We start from the raw sequence: 16,713 nt of genomic DNA, 5'->3' as shown, positions 1-16,713 counted from the left end.
CATCAGGGAGATTTAATAGCCTCAGGAACTAACATAAAAAGACAAAGTTAAGAGATGGAAGAAATAGTAGAGTAGAGCTGACTACCCTACTTGCCTGGTCTGTGAGGGCAGGGCCTACTCCTGTTAGGTAAACTGTTTTGCTGCTTTCTGCAAGTAGTGCTGAGATCTCTTGACTCTCAGAAGAGGGAAAACTAAAGATGGATGATTAATTACTGGGTAAGAAGTTAAAATTATGAGTTACTGACATGGCTGAAGTCTTCCAGCTGTGCAATCCTTCCTCAAGCTGCATACATCCATTGCCTTCCTTGTGCTGGTAGTGGTGTTCATCTGAATCCAAAGTGAAGCAATTTAGAGTTACATTGAAAGCAAGCTTTTTGTTTTGTTCTGATTTTAGAGTGTTCAATTACTCCATGTTTCTAGACTCTAGAATCTCACTAGTGCCAGTTCAAAGGGGGAGCATTGGACTGCATAATTAAATTATTATTTAATTAAATATAATTAAATTAAAGCTCAAGTGGCTTGAAGTCCTCCTCTTGCCCTACAGCTGCTTTTCCATAACAGGTTTCCTTCCTACTCTTCATCTGTGACTTTCATATTCTTATCAGGATGAAAATTGAGTCTTCAAAAATCTCAATTTTTTTAACAGAATCCCCCTGAAAGTGGTTTTGGAGATTTGCCATCTAGTCAGTTCTCAAATAAATTAACATTTTACTGATACTGCATGTTGTTAATCTTTAAATTACTGATCTTGTGCTATTAATTTGAATGCTTTATAAAATATCTTTCAATGAGGGATTGATTGAAGAGGTTGTGGAGTCTCCTTCTCTGGAGATACTCAAAACCCGCCTGGATGTCATCCTGTGTAATGTGCTTTAGGTGATCCTTCTCAGCAGGGGGTTGGACCAGATGATCTTCAGAGGTCCTTTCCAACCTCAGCCATTCTATGATTCTGTGATTTCCAATCAAGCCCAGTCTTACTAGCATGAAGTTGTGTTTCTGGACAAGGATTATTTTCCACTGAAGTACACTGACAATAGCAAATTATAGTCCTAACTTTAGTTTAGTAATTTTTGTATCAGCATTTCTACTCTTCTGAGGCCCAAGACAAACAGCCCCATATCAACCTACTTATCTACCCTTTTTGGATAATACACCTTCCCACTATTTATTACATAAAGTTAAAAGGTTGAAGGAGTTCTTGAGACTCAGCAGGCTACCGCTGTAAAAGTACATCAGTTTTTGTAGTCCAGCACATATAAGAAGGGGTTGTGGTTGATTATCTTGTCAAAATAATTAAGAAAATATGTACAAATGAGATAACCGAAAACAGTTTTTCAGTTTTTCATACAACCCCAGAGCAAGGACTAAACAGCCAGCCCTGCAAAAACCTGTGGAGAAAACTGGTGTTATAAAGTGAATGGCTGATAACACAGTGCAAGGTATTTAGTGTGTCTGAGTGTATGTGGAAAAATGGGATTCCCAAGAAAACAAGCCTATTTGCACAATGGCAGCCCTGAGCTGTCCATGACCACTCATGAACATGTATTTGGAGTCAGAGTAAGTAGATCTATGAAAATGTCTGATCATTGCTACATGTAGAAGTCCCCGAAACAAGCAGAATACTGGAAATCAGAAATTACTGAAAATAGAACACAAGACTGGATAGGACAGCTATACAGCTAGAAAAGGTTGTGAGAAGATGGTCATTATGATCAAAGAGCTGGAACAGCTATTTTAGAAGGGATGCCTACATGCAGGATTCATCTTACTTTCTCATAGGTATCTGCTTTTTTGCATTTCCTTTTGAACTGGTTGCCTAGACTTCTAGAGATTTAGTGAATGCAGTTCATATGACAAAAGACAATCATGTGGATAAATTAGTGGGCAAAAAATACACTGAGGGCATTAAGTACAGATACAATTCATCCAGCACAGCCGGGCTTACAGGAGACTTAGTGGTGGAAGGTGGGATCCTGAGGCATTGGAATGGTCTGCCCAGGGAAGTGGTGGAGTCACCATCCCCAGAGGTCTTTAAAAATTGTTTAGATGTTGAACTTAGTGATATGGTTTAGTGGAGGACTTGTTAGTATTAGGTCAGAGGTTGGACTTGATGATCTTGAGGTCTCTTCCAACTTAGACAATTCTGTGATTCTGTGATTCTATCAGGAAGTAGACAGAATAGTAGTAGTAGACAGTAGAAGAGCAGCAATGGAAGAGACTGGCATGTGAGGGGAGAGACAGGGCACTGGGCTGGAGGGCAGCTCTGGGGAGGAAGGTGAAGGGCAGGAGCAACACCAAATGGCCTCTACACATCCGGGGCAGACATGCCCCATGCAGAGACAGCTTCCTGGGCAGCCGCCCTGATGCGAGGAAGGTGGCCCCGGGCCCCACGCAAGGTGAAGGAGGAGGGACAGGGCTTTCCACCCGACCCCTGCTCATTCTGGTGAGACACGACTGGAGGCCAAAGCCTGAGGGGAGGCCAAAGCCTCGGAACAGCAGAGAGAAAGGCATCAGGGAACGGGTGAGGGAAGGGTTTATCGGAGAGGACTGGCGAAGCACCCGGGGGGACAGGGATGGGGCGACGAGGCTGCTGCAGGCGAGTAACGAAGGGGAAAGCCGGGCCGGGCCGGCGGAGCGGTGCTGGGGCCGTGCGGGTACAGGGAGGGCGGCCGCGGGCCTCGGGGTGCGACGCTGGGATCCGGTCCCGTTCCCTGTCCCTGTCCCTGTCCCCGGCCCGGGGCCGCGGGCTCGCGGCTCCCCCTGGCGGCAGCTCGGGCTCCTGACGGGGCCACAGCCGGCGGAAGCCGAGGGTGGCGGAGCCGGATGCGACGTGGGCGGTGGAGCGGAGCGGGCCGGGCTGTGCCGAGCCGTGCCGAGCCGTGCCCGGGCGGGCCGAGCTGTGCCGAGCCGTGCCATGGAGGCTCTCTACCACCAGACCAACAAGTTCGTGCGTGCGGCGCTGCGGCGGGCGCCCGTGGTGGCCCCGCTGCTGTGGGGCGGGGGCCGGGCCGCGTTGTGGGAGCAGCCGAGGCCGCCTGGATGGCGGCGGGGAGGGGGCGGTAGCGGCCGGGACCCCCCCCCCCCCCCGAGGGGCTGAGGGTCGCTGGGCCGTTTCTCGGTCGCAGGGCGAAGCCAACCCGGGTCCTCCAGGCTGAGCGGGTCCAAAGTCCCGCCGTGCCTTTAGCCACGTCAGGCCCGAGTCAAGGCAGGAGTTCCTGGCTTCAGGTTTTAAAGTGTGGGATTACAGGTGCTCACTGAAAATAAAAGTGATTCTGTTTTACTACATAAGCGTGAATTTAGGGCACGCTCGTTTGCTAGGGTTTTTATGGCAGTGGGCTTTGATCATGGCCGGGGGCAGCATTTAAACCCTCTCAGGAGACGTGTCGGTGAGATACGAAACGGTTTTGGAGATGAACGTAGTCTGGTGAGGTTTAAGTGGTAGGAAAAATGCAAACCACAAGTAAGGCAGAAAACCTGCCAGTGTGGTGGAAATAACTCATGGGAAAGAGGCTAAAGGAGGGAGTTAATCCAAATATTCCACCCTTGTTAATGGGTTTTATTAAATAATGTGATAGGGAAAAGCTGGAAATCCTGCTGTTGATCCAGAAATGAAAGCTCGTGATATAACTGTTGTTGATAAGGAGAATGCTTTTGCCTTTTCCAGTTTCCATATTGCCTTGCTCTGATTGTAGCTCTTGAGCTCTGCTTTTTATTGTAGTTTATTGTCAGTCTGAAGGTAATCTCAATTTGAAAACTCTCTTCCCACCTTTTCCCAGACCTACTATATTTTCCTCCATTAGAAAAATCCTGGTAAATATGAAGTGTCTTTTTCTAATACGGTTGCCAGTGATCTGATTTTGTTCTTACACATGGATTTCTAAACAGGCATTTTAAAAGCAGTGTGAGTCTCAAGATGTCTGAGGCATCCTAGACAAACTGGTTGGGAAAAAAAAAAACATCGAACAAGAATGGGGTGCAAGATACTGGATATTGAATTGGTTCTCTAATTTACTGAACATGTCATAAGTACTGTAAAAGTTGGAGTTACCTGTTTAGTGTCACAGTGTTAATAATAAAAATAATAAAAGTAACTTATGAGTGAGTATTTTCACTGAATATTGTCCTGGCCTCCCAGAAATTTGAGGCTTTTTTTTTTTTTTTTCTTGAATTTAACAGCTATCAATGTGTTTTTATTTATTTTGGTTTTTGTTCTGTCGCTGCTTCTGCAATGTCAGGAATTTCTTCTCTTCTGTTTTAAGCTTTCTACTTAAATTCAATGCCTCTGTGATTCATGTATTGTATGAGATGCTGAAAGTCATTCCTTCTTCACCTTCCCCTGTGGCATTTATGCTCAACAGTGTCTCACTGCTATTATCTGCAGTCCAGACTGAACAACTCCATTGTATTAAAGCTGTTTAGTACTTTTCATAATCTTTATAGTCCTTCCCTGATCCTTTGCCTGTACCGTTATTTTGTTTGTGAGAAGGAGGTGACAAAGCTTGCACTGAAGATGCGTACTACTTATTTCTGCAGTGCCGTAAAGGTGTGGTGTCTGTTCGCCACTTTAGTGGAGTATTTAGGTAGTATTTCACTGCAGACCTGTTATTAAGGTCTCCTTTGTACCAGCTCTTCTACCAATCAGACCTTCCCTCTGTTATACTTATTATTTATGAGTTCCTATTGTGAATCTGATACCTCCATGGTTGTCTTGGGGTAGGTAGATCTTAAATGACATTGAGCATGCCAGGTGCGTGACATGAGAGAGAACCTCAATTCAGGTTACAATACAAGAAGGGAGCTAGAACTGGATTGAAAGTCACTGAAGGAAAAAAAAAATTAGTTTCACCTTGATTTTTATTTTAACACTGAAAGTTACTTTGTAGATGCATATTAATTGAAAGCACAGCTGTCTTCAAACTGAAGATTAGTGTTTTTTTTAGATGTTTAGTGATGGGCTGTCTGCACTGAATACCATGTATCTGACTCTTATTATGTTCTGAAAGGTACTTTTAAGAGAAGCTAGAGATTAAGATATTGAAAAATTGTTTTTCATTTTATGGATGTTAACTGACTTATTTTTCTTTATTTGTCTTTTGATAGACAAGTCCACGAAGTCCAATCTTACATGGGACGTCTGGAAACTTCAGACAAACAGTCAGTACACTGTAAGTAGGTAATTAGAGGGAAAAGTCCCACTCCAATACTGATGTAACCTGAACCTTCAACCTCGTATGCTTTATCATTATATTTACAATCATTACTTGAACTAATTTGGCTTTTCAGTTACTACGATCAGCAGGTGAGATGAAATGCTGATGTGGAATGCATTAAAATTATTTTACCATTTGACTTGATTAAGGTGATGTCTTGTAGGACAGAGTGGAAAAGACAGAACAAAAATTTACTGCCACACAGCTTCCTATGGGAGGTAGCTCTTGAATTGAGAAGTGGTGTTTACTGTAAATGCTTCTACAAGTATCTTGAACTGGGAATGTCAGATATTTTTTGGTGCTGTTAGATTTTGATGCATTGTCAGAGTGTGCTGTAGAGACATATGTTATAAATGGATTAAACGAATCAAATTGATCAAATTGATGCACATATGGAGGTATAATATAACACATAGATGTGGACAGAATTGCAAATTCAGACATCACCAAGCTAGTTTTTTAGAAGCTGAGAAGTTGAGAAATGTCACTTGGTATCTGTCCTATTGTTAACACTGTTCCTTAAGCATCCAATAATTGGCAAACTTCCCAGAAAGATTCTTAGTCCAGTTTCTGGGGAAAATACTGTCGTTTGATGTGCAAGAATTTAAGCAGGATGATTCTAATGGCTCCTGCTTGCATGAGAGTCCTGTAGAGACTTGCATCAGGTCCAGAGAACCTGTAATTCCATTTGCTTATGAGAAATATGTGGAACAACTAGGTCTGAAATTGCCTCAGTAAGTTTGGACTATAACCTTGTGTTAATAAAATGACTGTCATAAAATAATATGATTTATTGTGGCAAGATTTTTCACCATAGTGCAGAATTGGCAAATGTATTTTGGACACACATTTGAAGTCTGAATTCATGTAAAACTAGTTGCTAATGGGCATGATCAAAAACTTTTGAAGTGAAGCCATACTAGATACAATTACCCACAGGTCGACTGACTTCTGTTACCCTAACTATATTCATGTAGCATGACTAGAAAAGGCTGTGATAACTTTTCCTATCAAAAAACAACAACTTGTCTACTGGTTCTATTTTCTATGATGGTTGTTGCTACCTGTACTGTACTGTGCTACCTGCATCTAGTACAATGCCAGATGACTTCCTTGACTGTAGTTCGTTAAATGTGATTTTGGAGCCCCTTGAAAATTAGCATAACTTGCTGTCTTGCCTCTGCTACTTGAAGCGAGAGATGGGATTATGTACCATCTTATATAGTCAATAAATGAACATACTATTTTATATATAAAAGCACAGGTATGTGCTCTAGATATTATTGTGTAGTCAAGAATTTATGGGAAAAGGAGCTATCTTTAGTCTGAAGGTCAGGAAAAAGAGTCAGGAAATCAAAGTTTCAGTTGCAACTTTTTTTTCCAACTTTGGGCAAATAACCCCTTCTTGCTCAGAAAAAAAACATAAGATGACCAAGAAAGTAACACTGTTGTTTGGACTAGCTAATGCTGATGTAATTGTCTATCTGCTGTTCTGGCTGGTCTTCTGTGAAGTTTAGCTGTACTAAATGATGGAGAAATGAATTAGGATGATGTGATTGATCTGTGTTTATTTATTTAAATAAACAATATTTATTTAAAGTTGGCTATTCTTTGATTGTGTGAAATCAAATTGTAAAGAAAAGGGGTTTTATGTGCCGTTTCCTTTTTGGGTACTGCTAAATGGAATTTTCTGGAAAGTCTTGAGGTACTTTGGAGGAAATAGTTGATTACTAATGCTTTACTGTATATCTCTTTAGTCTAGAAAAAAATAGGAATAAACAATATCTCTTAAGATTTTGTCTAAATGCAAACTAAGAACAAATTGTGACTGTTAAGGTTTGTTGATTATTCTAAGACTGACCATGGTAGTCCAGGAGTTGGCTTCAGGGTTACCTTCATGACTGCACAGGCATGATGGTTCTTCAGTGTCCTCTAATAATCATTCTATGGATGTGCTCTGGAGGGTGCATACCTTCAGCCTTGCAAGCTCGCTTTCTTTAAGCACAATAATGACAGATGATTAAAGGTCTCCCTGTGCAGTTCAAGCTGTGAAATGCTGGATTGTCACACAGTTAGAATATGTGGTTGTTGAATGAAGAAGGGGTTAGTGACTTATACCAGGCTTTGCTGTACAATAACAGTAACTGAAAGCATATGAGTCTTTTTTTTTTCCTAGTTGTATGTGCTTCCCACCTTACCAAAGTAAAAGTATTTGAGTTTGCATTTTGATCTCGTCTCTCTGCTATTTCTATGCACACATTATCAGAAGCAATAGCAAAGTAGACGATCACGGAGGCAGATGTTATATGTCTTGTTTTCCCACCTGTAAGGGCTCCCCAACCATGAGCATGCTTTTCCAAGCTGTTTGTCTAGTCTGCCAATTCCCATCAACTCTTCTTTTGGTTGCTTTGTCAACCTCCCATGCTATAGGTGTGGATAATGGAACTCTTTGTTAACAGTTTTCAGAAGTTAGGATTGCCAAGAATCATCTTGGCTATTAGCTTTTATGAGCAAGACCTGAGAAAACAGGAAGGGGCTGTAGAGGGCAATGTGGAACTTTTAAGTCCTATTATATAGACGAGACAGGGAAAGAAGTTCACGAGTCTTGAAGGAGCAAAGGCTTTCCCTGTTCCCTTCTCAGAGGAGGGTGAAAAATGCAAGAGTTTCAAACTAGCCAGTTAAAGAAGTGTCTCTTCATGATTTGTAGAGTTCTTAGTTAATCTGATTTTTTCGTTTGTTTGTTTCCATCCAGCAAGAATTTGTGTCTTTCAGTTTTAAATACTGGTTTGAATGCTGTTGTACTTCTGCCTTCACTCAATTTGCAGTTCTTTAATTCAAATTAGAATATATTTTTGTTTCCTTGCAGTAGTAGAAAATGAGATTCAAGCAAGAATAGACAATATATTCAGCAACTTGGAACGTCTGGAAATCTTGTCCAGTAAAGAACCTCCCAATAAGCGACAAAATGCTAAACTGTAAGTTCGCTTTCTTTGCTTTGATAATGGTGTAGTCTTTGTAGTTATTTTCATTAAATTTATTGTAGCCCTTTTCCTTTTCATTTGAGTTGAACCTTTTCACATTACAACTTAAATCTCTATGCTCAACTGTAACAGAACTGAGGCACAGATGCAAAATCATTTTCCTGCATTTACCTGCAGACTGGTGATTGAGCTGGATTCATGGCTCTGTTCTGAGATGAGTACTTTGCTGCTTAGCAAAATATAGCACTTTGATGCTTAAATGACATACTGAGTTGAAATTATTTTGCTTTTAATGGTATTTGTGGAGGTAAGGAGTAAAATTACTTCAGTAGGTGTCATTTTTTCTGAAAACTTTTCCTAGCTGTTGGTGACTAAAATAAGGTTTCAAAAATTAACACTAGTTTGAGCAGCTTGGATCAGAGACCATCAGAGCACTTTCCATTCTAAATTGTTCTGTGACTCTGCTATTAATTTTTAGTCCCAATGCTGCCTTAGATCGGGTGGATTTCATGTCACCTATATTATAAAGGTCACCATCTGAAACAGCCGTCTATGCTTTCTTTGTAGTTAACTGAACATTTAATCAGAAACAGTAGAGTTATGGACTTGATTTATTTTACCCTAATGCAAATGTGTCCTCTGTTGCCAATTGGCTTTTAGGTACATTTTGTAGAAACTCAGCCTTAAGAACGTGATATTAATTAATGAAACTTGAAAACCTGATCTTTTGCGTGAATAGGTCATAAAGTAGAAACTGTTCAAATCCTACTGTCTTTTCAAATCTATGTTAATTGAAGAATATATATATGTAATCTCTCTGAAGAGACTTGTCATGGGGTAGGATGTACAAGATAGCTCAAGAATTCTGCTTCACATTCTATCTTTAGCTTGCAATTAAATAATCACCTGTTTACTAGTAAAATGAGGCACAGACGATCTAAGTATGGAATGTAAGCGTAACATTGAATGTCCTTTATCTTTTAGATGAGTAGAATCCATTATTCTTTGTATTTGTTGCTGTTAATTTATAACGCTCCATTATTCATTAAAAAGACCACAAAAGATTGGTATTTTATCCCTGGGAATATCTTCCTGTTGTTGATCCTGTCTAGCCGAGTTGACCAGCTGAAGTATGATGTTCAGCATCTGCAGACAGCTCTGAGGAACTTTCAACATCGCCGTTACATCCGGGAGCAGCAGGAACGACAGCGAGAAGAGTTACTAGCACGTACATTCACTACTAATGTAAATATTCTTTATTTTAGATTTCTCAGTTTTAGTTGCCTTAACCGTTCAGTGAAGTTTTGGGCAAGACCTAGGCTTGACTATTAGTTTGCTGCTGTGTGATGGTTCAAGTGGATTAAAGATAGAAAAGAGTAATAATACATGTTGAAAAAGTACAACTCCTTCATGAGGAAAATTTGGTCAAAAAAGAGGCAATAGTGAAAGACTTGAGATTGCTGCTCCAATTTCATCCAGTGCAGCTCTACCTGACTTTATATAGCAGTTTCAAAAAGTTGAATGAGGTAGGTAACAAAGAATACATTTTAATTGGATTTGTGTCAAAAGTCTTTGTCAAATCCCAGGACTTGAAAAATGTCTGGAAAATGCTTATGTTTATCAGTGGCTTTTATGCACACTGCTGTTAGTAAATGCCAGCAAGTTTTCATTTGTCCAAATATAAATTGTGTAGCTGGGTAAAAAACCTTCCATTTTAACTATAAATGATTCAAAAGTTTTTAATGACAGGTATGTGTTTCAACCTGTTCTTGATCGGTCTGAGTTCTTCCACTGATGTCTCCCCCGGCAAATTCCCAGATAAATTTTGCTCTGAATAATGTAGGTTTGCTTTCATTCTTTGCTTTTCTGTGACTTAAAAGCATGTCTTTTTTATCTTACTGTTTGCTTTCTGTGCTGACTTTCACTGTTAGGACAAGAAAAAATGCAATGTGAATGGCTATATTTTCTTGAGATTTTGGAAGTTCACTGCACTACTCAAAGCCCAACATAACTGACCTCTTGCATTTTGTTGGCTATTTCAAAATTATAAACAGGTCTTGAAATGAACACTGGAACTTGAAACCTGATTTGTTTTCAAAAGCTGTGGTGTTCTGCAAATGGGAAGAAATTTTCCTGTAGGAAAGCTTGTCCAGGAAGAAAACACATGAGTAAATAGAACAGTTTTGAAGAGGAGTAGCAGTCTTGCAAACACAAAATACATGGCAAACTATTTTTTGTTCCTGAACATGTTGAAAGGTGTCTCAAGATGTAATTAAGTTGTGTGATTATTTTGTATTTTTTTTCTTAACTTATCATTACAAAAACATGACTTCTAAAGTATATTTTCCTTTTAATAGGCAAATGGTGTATTTGTGAGTTACTGGCCTATCTGTTTAGGTTCAAGGTTTACATAGCTATTTATATACTACCCTATTTTATTAAATAGGAATGTCAGGTGAGTGTGTAAGCATTCTGAATAAATCATAGTAGTGTACATAACAGCTCTTGAAAGCTGTAACAGTGTTCTGAATGTTTTAATTCGAAGATAAATGTTGTCTTCAAAGCATTACCTTGAAGAATTCTGGAGAAAACCATTTATAGCAAATGAAAAATATGTTGCCATCTAGTGTCCCTCTGAGGGGGTACAAGGCCAGGTTGGATGGGGCTTTGAACAACCTGGTCTAGAGGAAGGTTCTCCCTGCCCGTGGCAGGGGGTTGGAACTAAGTGATCTTTAAGGTCCTTTCCAACACATTCTGCGTTTCTGTGAGCAAAGATCTACTTTGATAGTTTTCTTGCTGCCTTGTGTATAAAAGAAAATCAACTGCAAATTCCTTGCATAGGAAACAGAATCCCTTCTGATTTGAAGTTTAATAAATATCTGAAAGAATAGCCATTCAGATGCAAGTGCTGTTGCTCTGCAGATTCCTGTAAGACAAGATAATTTTTTCAACCTTTGTGCTCTATTGACTTTTGATCAAAGAGTTGTGTACACCGTCAATAGCCTTCTTCATCCAGTACCTTTGACCAGCTAACTGGGAATGGCTCTGTCCTTTATTCTTCATTCTTCATTCTTTCACACTAGGTAAGCAGAATATCCATCTAGGCAGTCAGACACCCAGCACTGGATTGTACATGTGGTTCCTGTATTAAAAATTTTTTCTACAATAATCACCACAGACTACTCAGGGCAAATTTGATATTGTTACATGCAAGTAACCTACAGCTGACAGGTATTAAGCACCTTCTGCCCAATATATGAATTATGCATTTTAGTAGTTCTTGCCAATCTGAGTTTGTGGAAGCAGGTAAGCCAGTGTTTCCACACTTAGCTCTAACCAATATAATGATTACTGTTTGCAAAACAATGTGGGAGTTGTGAACTATTACCTTGACTCTCTCAGTGGAGTAGTGTCAGAGAAGATGAAACTGGAAACCTTTTGAAAAGTCATGACATCCTCTGACCCCTTATGTGACCCAGGTTAGAGAATTTTACCCAGTTACTTCCATTTCAAAACGTATAGTTTCTAGTTGCACTAATGCATCTTTTCTGGATTTTTTTTTTTTAAATTATCATTAGATAAGGGCTTGGGTGGTGAGTAAGTGAGACTTTCAGGGATCTAGGTTCATATGTCTGTTTGCCCTCCCCGTCAGAAATTTGCACCTTGTTGTTAATACAAGTTTATAGAATGTCATCTCCCAGACATGTGTTTTGCAAGCCTTTTGTCATTATAAATGTGCTATTGTCTTTCAAAAATCTTTTGCTTACAGTGATCACATGACTTCCTTGTTTAATCCTTTCTGATACTTTTGATCTTCTCTACTGTAATACTCTTTCCTACCTATGTCATAAAGAGATTATGAAAATTCTTAATTTTTAATCTGATCTTTTATCTCCTGAAATCTAATTGCAGTTGAATAGCTAATCAACTCTGCCTTTTGACTTGCTTCCTATAGGCTTCTCTACATTACTTTGTTCACTCAAATTAATATTGTTTTAACATCCCTATTAAAAATAAACAACAACAACAAAAAACATAATCCCACAAGTCCTGTCAAGGGGTGTTTATTTCTGTGTGTTCTCTTTCTGGATCTATGAGTATGAGTGAGTAGGCAAGGTAACCAAGACCCTGCATTTCCCCTACAGGACTCTGACACCACCATACCGATCGACGAAACATTACAGTTTAATGAATCCCTGCAGAATGCCCATCGTGGCATGGATGATCTTATTGGCAGTGGGACCAACATCCTTCAGGGGCTGAGGGACCAGAGAGTGACATTAAAGGTGGGGGCATCATTTTTTACCAAAAAGACCCCACATTTCTGCATTTAAGATAACCAAGCTAAGTAGAAGAAATAAATAAGTATGGTAAAGGCCTAAACTCTGATTTAGCTAAGCCTAAAATCTTTATATTTTGTCATTTTACTAGGAACATATTTAAGCCTTTTTTTTTTTTTTTCTTTTTTGTATGTCCTGGTAGGCTAGCAGTCTTCGTCTGCACAGTAGTCAGTATCTGGAGTGCTAAATGTTGTGTTTTATTTTGTTCTGTTCTGTGTTTTTTTTTTTTTTTTTGATTCGTTTGTTTTTCTTCCAAACGAAGAAAGCAATGGCTAGCTCACAGATAAGACGTTGGTACAGGTAAATATCACTGAGAGCAACCACAATGCTCACATAAAGTACTTATGTTTAAGTTCAGTAATGGAGATAATACTCAAGTCTAAAGTATCTAAACAATATATATCTTCCCAAATTACTGTTAAAGATAATGAATGTTTGTATTTTAATTTAAAGACTGTTTAACTGGTGTGAAATTTTGAGTTAAGAGTTCAAAGGTACAAAAAGAGAATCGTAGAATCATTGAGGTTGGAAAAGACCTCCAAGATCATCTAGTCCAAACCTTTAACCTAGTACTAAAGTCCACCACTAAACCATGCTATTAAGTTGAGCTTTTTAATAAGAAGTGTATGTTTGGGGTGGGAAAGCTAGATCTCTGAAAAGGGAAATTCCTATCTCTGTTGTGCTCATCTTAAATTGGGGTTAACTATTGCTACCTGTTTTGTGATTTTGCTGCTTTGGCATGTAGCTGTCAGAGCATTTAGGCATTTTTAATTGCTAAATTTCTATGCAGATATTCATAAATCCCTACACGTAGTCAGATGAATCACATCTCATATTCCATGGATTGTGTAGACTAATGTACCACTGGCTTAAAAGGCAGTCTAGCCAGCTTACATACAGATAGCTGAACTGTAGACACATACACATCTTGCCCTGAAAGTGCATAGACATTTTGCTGGAACAAATTTTAGTACCTATGGTACACGTTTCGTAAGGGTTACCAGGGACAGGTGTCTTCACAAGGCAGCATTGCAAGGTGTTTCCTTTAATCGTAATGTCCATTGCTGTTTACAGGCTGGGTACTTCCTTTCTTGATTACAGATGTCCAGGCTAGCTGGTGTTCTCAAAACACTGCAGGGTATAACGGTAATTATAAATGTAACCCCTTTTCTACTTAATACTCATGGATGCAAGGACTCATCACCTGAGTGTTACACTGATGCATTACAGCAGAGTTTGAAGTCCAGGTCTTTCTTCTCTGAGATGAAGGATAGCTAAGGCTAAGATTACTTGTTCACTGACCTAGTGAATATATATTTCTTCTTATACAAAGGCAGTCAGTAGAAAAACTTACTGTGGTTGTTAAGCATTCATTCCTGAGATAGGTTGTAGCTGAGTGGTCTAGCCATAGGACTAGTGGAAACAAAGAGAGGTTCTGTTAACGTTTTCATGAAGCAGACATGGAAAAAAAGGACGGGGAAGGATGGAACATTAGTGCCAGGAGAGGATTCAGGGTTTTGAATGCTCTTTTGGAAAAGTAACTTCTCTGAAGTCTCACAGCCTTCTGAAGCAGGGTTTTCTGTTAAGAGTTGGGGCCTGGAAGTCAGTTTGAAAGACTAGGTCCATTTATCCTCACCATGGTGATAAGGATTCTTTCTGGCAGCACCCATCTTCTTGCAACATATGATGGAAGTTGGTCCTGCCCAGTGTCTCTCTGAGGTATGCGTCAGATAATTGCGTGCTGTGAGCTGGGCTGAGCTGTGGTGCTGAGTGCAGCATCTCTGAATGCACATCTGTATGTCACTTGTTTGTCTAGCTTATCTAGAATGGTGCTTTTCATCTACCTGTACCGTTGGGACTCTGCAGCCATGAGTTTTCTAACTTCCTCCCAGACAGGATGATACCAATCTCTGAACAGTGCCCATAGTACATCTATGAGCCTGTATTTCATGCAGTTTCCTTTGACAGTTGCCTTGAAATAAGGCAACTGTCACTGCAGTAGTGACTGGGTACACACAGTAGTGGTGATACGGTAACTGGTAGGATCCACAGACATTCTTAGTACCAGCTGTGTCGGCAGTGAAACAAAACAAATATGGGCCTGCAGCATGCCAGCCAGCAGGCTCTTTTCACTGCTTTTATCCTGAAGAATTTCTTGAAATTGCATTAATTACACTGTTACAGCCTTTTCATTAAACTTGACCACAGACACTAGAAGTTTCTGGACCTCCTTTTGAACCTCTTCTTGGTATTAACTGTACTTCAGACCAGCAGGAGGGAAGTTCTGCAGGAAAGGTTGTCTGAAGCTTCAAGCTCTTATTAGACTGTATGTCTGGAAGTGGAACAGAAGAACTTAATTCCTCCATAGGGAGTTCATTTCTCTGAGGTGCTGTCTGTGATGTTTCAGTCTGGACACATTGCTTTGTACCTTTACCTCTTTCTTGTTCTCATGTGTGAATTAGTCTAATAATCCACTTATTTCCAGGGTTCCATGGCTGTCTCTTAAATTGTAGGAACAATATGGCAAAGATGTTGTAGGAACTTAGAGAAAGTTCCTTTGTTTACTGAGGGATCAGAATTCATCACTTGCCACCCATGATAAAATATTCTATAGAATAAGAAGTGTGCCATGGAGTTAATTGTTTCTTTGCTGTCTTTTTATTCTTAGGGTACTCACAAGAAGATCCTGGATGTTGCCAACATGTTGGGCTTATCCAATACTGTAATGCGGCTGATTGAGAAGCGAGCCTTTCAAGATAAATACTTTATGATTGGGGGAATGATTTTGACTTGTGTAATTATGTTTCTCGTCGTGCAGTATCTGACATGAGCTACTAAGCTATTGCCAGAGGATATCGTCTTTTGGAGCAAGATGGACTGTCCTCCAAAATGTACTTTCCTCTGAGTGCTGCTTTGGATGAGCCCCTCCTGCGAACTTCAGAGTTTACAAGTCACACTTAGACACGTCATGTGGAAAGCACATAGGGGAACAAATTTCTTTGGGGACACTGTAGTTTAAAATGACCCTATAAAATATCCTTAGCCATTACTACTCTCATCTTATTGCCAGTAAGTTTAAGAATCTTGTTAAGTAGGAGGCAGAAGTGAAATTTTTGCCCAGCTGTTAGCAAGTCAGGAGTGTTGGGTAGATAGGGGAGAACAGGATACAAAGGCACAACATAAGATGAAGTGAGCCTTTCCTGTGATAGCTAGAAATGACCCTGGTGAGTGTATTTCCTTTTGAAAAAATGCCACTGTGGAGAATTCTGCAGTGTCTGTGGGCACGCTCCTACAGATTGTGCAAAAAGAGGAAGTGAAGGGTTCCCATTTGCAAATGTACTCTTCTGCTTGGAAGGAGAAGGACTTGTGGGGAAGGGTCTTAACTCTAAAAGCATGGTCATAACCTCTGCTACTTTTTTGTATACTCATACGGTTTTACCCAGCAATCTTCAGTTTAGACTGAAATGCTTCTCATCTTATCTGAAATAAGTTTTGGTATCTTTTTATGTCCGGCTGCTTCCCAGTGGAAGCTGAATGCTGTACTCCTCCCTGCTTCCAGTCAAGTGCAGATCAGTGAGTGCAGATCAGAGATCACTGCACCCAATACCAAATTCAGCCTCCAGAAAACTGGGAGCATTTTTGGTGCTAGTGCACATCGTGTTATAGTGAATTGTATTCATTATCTGAGGTGGTTGGTTGGGGTTTTCTGATCCATAGCTGGTATTTTTGAATTCAGTGAAGCAGGCACGTTCTTGCGGTGTTCAAACTGAAACTCGTGATATTTGTGTTTATAGAGCTGGAATGGGCTCTCTTTTTTTTTTTTTTTTTTTTTTTTTTTTTAAAATTCAAAATAGCAGTGTGATCATCAGAAGAAGAAGAGTTCCCTTAACTTAGTGCCTTGGGATGGTAAACATGTCCCTTGTCCTTGAGAAGGGTATTTGCATTATTCTCTCTACCTGTGAATTTACTGTGAAAGACATTCTCATACAAATCATCTCACAGAGATGATAGCTTAGATTTTATATCTTCTTGGCTGTAGATATTTATCCACATTTAAACATACACAGTTAAGAAATGCCTCCTATGGTACACATTTCCCTGAAGATTGTGGGAATTCTGTTGGAATGGCCATCATGCAGTTTCAAACAGCCTTCCATTTCAAACATTATCCATTTCAGTCAG

At 39.9% G+C, this 16,713-nt stretch overlaps 1 protein-coding gene across 2 annotated transcripts; it reads left to right on the top strand.

Moving 5' to 3' along the window:
* The first annotated feature begins 2,831 nt into the window (after positions 1 to 2,831).
* GOSR2 (golgi SNAP receptor complex member 2) lies at positions 2,832 to 16,332 on the top strand. 2 transcript variants are annotated; one of them, XM_032202748.1, is made up of 6 exons: positions 2,832 to 2,943; positions 5,101 to 5,165; positions 8,077 to 8,185; positions 9,304 to 9,436; positions 12,337 to 12,477; positions 15,200 to 16,332. In XM_032202748.1, the coding sequence occupies exons 1-6, from the start codon at positions 2,915 to 2,917 to the stop codon at positions 15,359 to 15,361; spliced, it is 639 nt and encodes a 212-aa protein (XP_032058639.1). In that variant the 5' UTR covers positions 2,832 to 2,914; the 3' UTR covers positions 15,362 to 16,332. The 2 variants fall into 2 exon arrangements, with proteins under 2 accessions (XP_032058639.1, XP_032058640.1); XM_032202749.1 differs by lacking the exon at positions 12,337 to 12,477.
* Positions 16,333 to 16,713: the final 381 nt, after the last annotated feature.

This window comes from Aythya fuligula, chromosome 24, assembly GCF_009819795.1.
Source record: "Aythya fuligula isolate bAytFul2 chromosome 24, bAytFul2.pri, whole genome shotgun sequence".
In the NCBI taxonomy this organism is placed as follows: Eukaryota; Metazoa; Chordata; class Aves; order Anseriformes; family Anatidae; genus Aythya; species Aythya fuligula.
Note: the sequence above shows the minus strand (reverse complement) of the source record. Positions and strands in the feature narration are given on the sequence as shown.

Excerpts from the sequence above, each read along its gene's own strand:
- GOSR2 (XM_032202748.1), top strand. The coding sequence starts at position 2,915 with ATGGAGGCTCTCTACCACCAGACCAACAA. Across the intron at positions 2,944-5,100 it reads CTCTACCACCAGACCAACAA|ACAAGTCCACGAAGTCCAAT; the intron begins GTTCGTGCGTGC and ends GTCTTTTGATAG. Across the intron at positions 8,186-9,303 it reads AAGCGACAAAATGCTAAACT|CCGAGTTGACCAGCTGAAGT; the intron begins GTAAGTTCGCTT and ends GATCCTGTCTAG.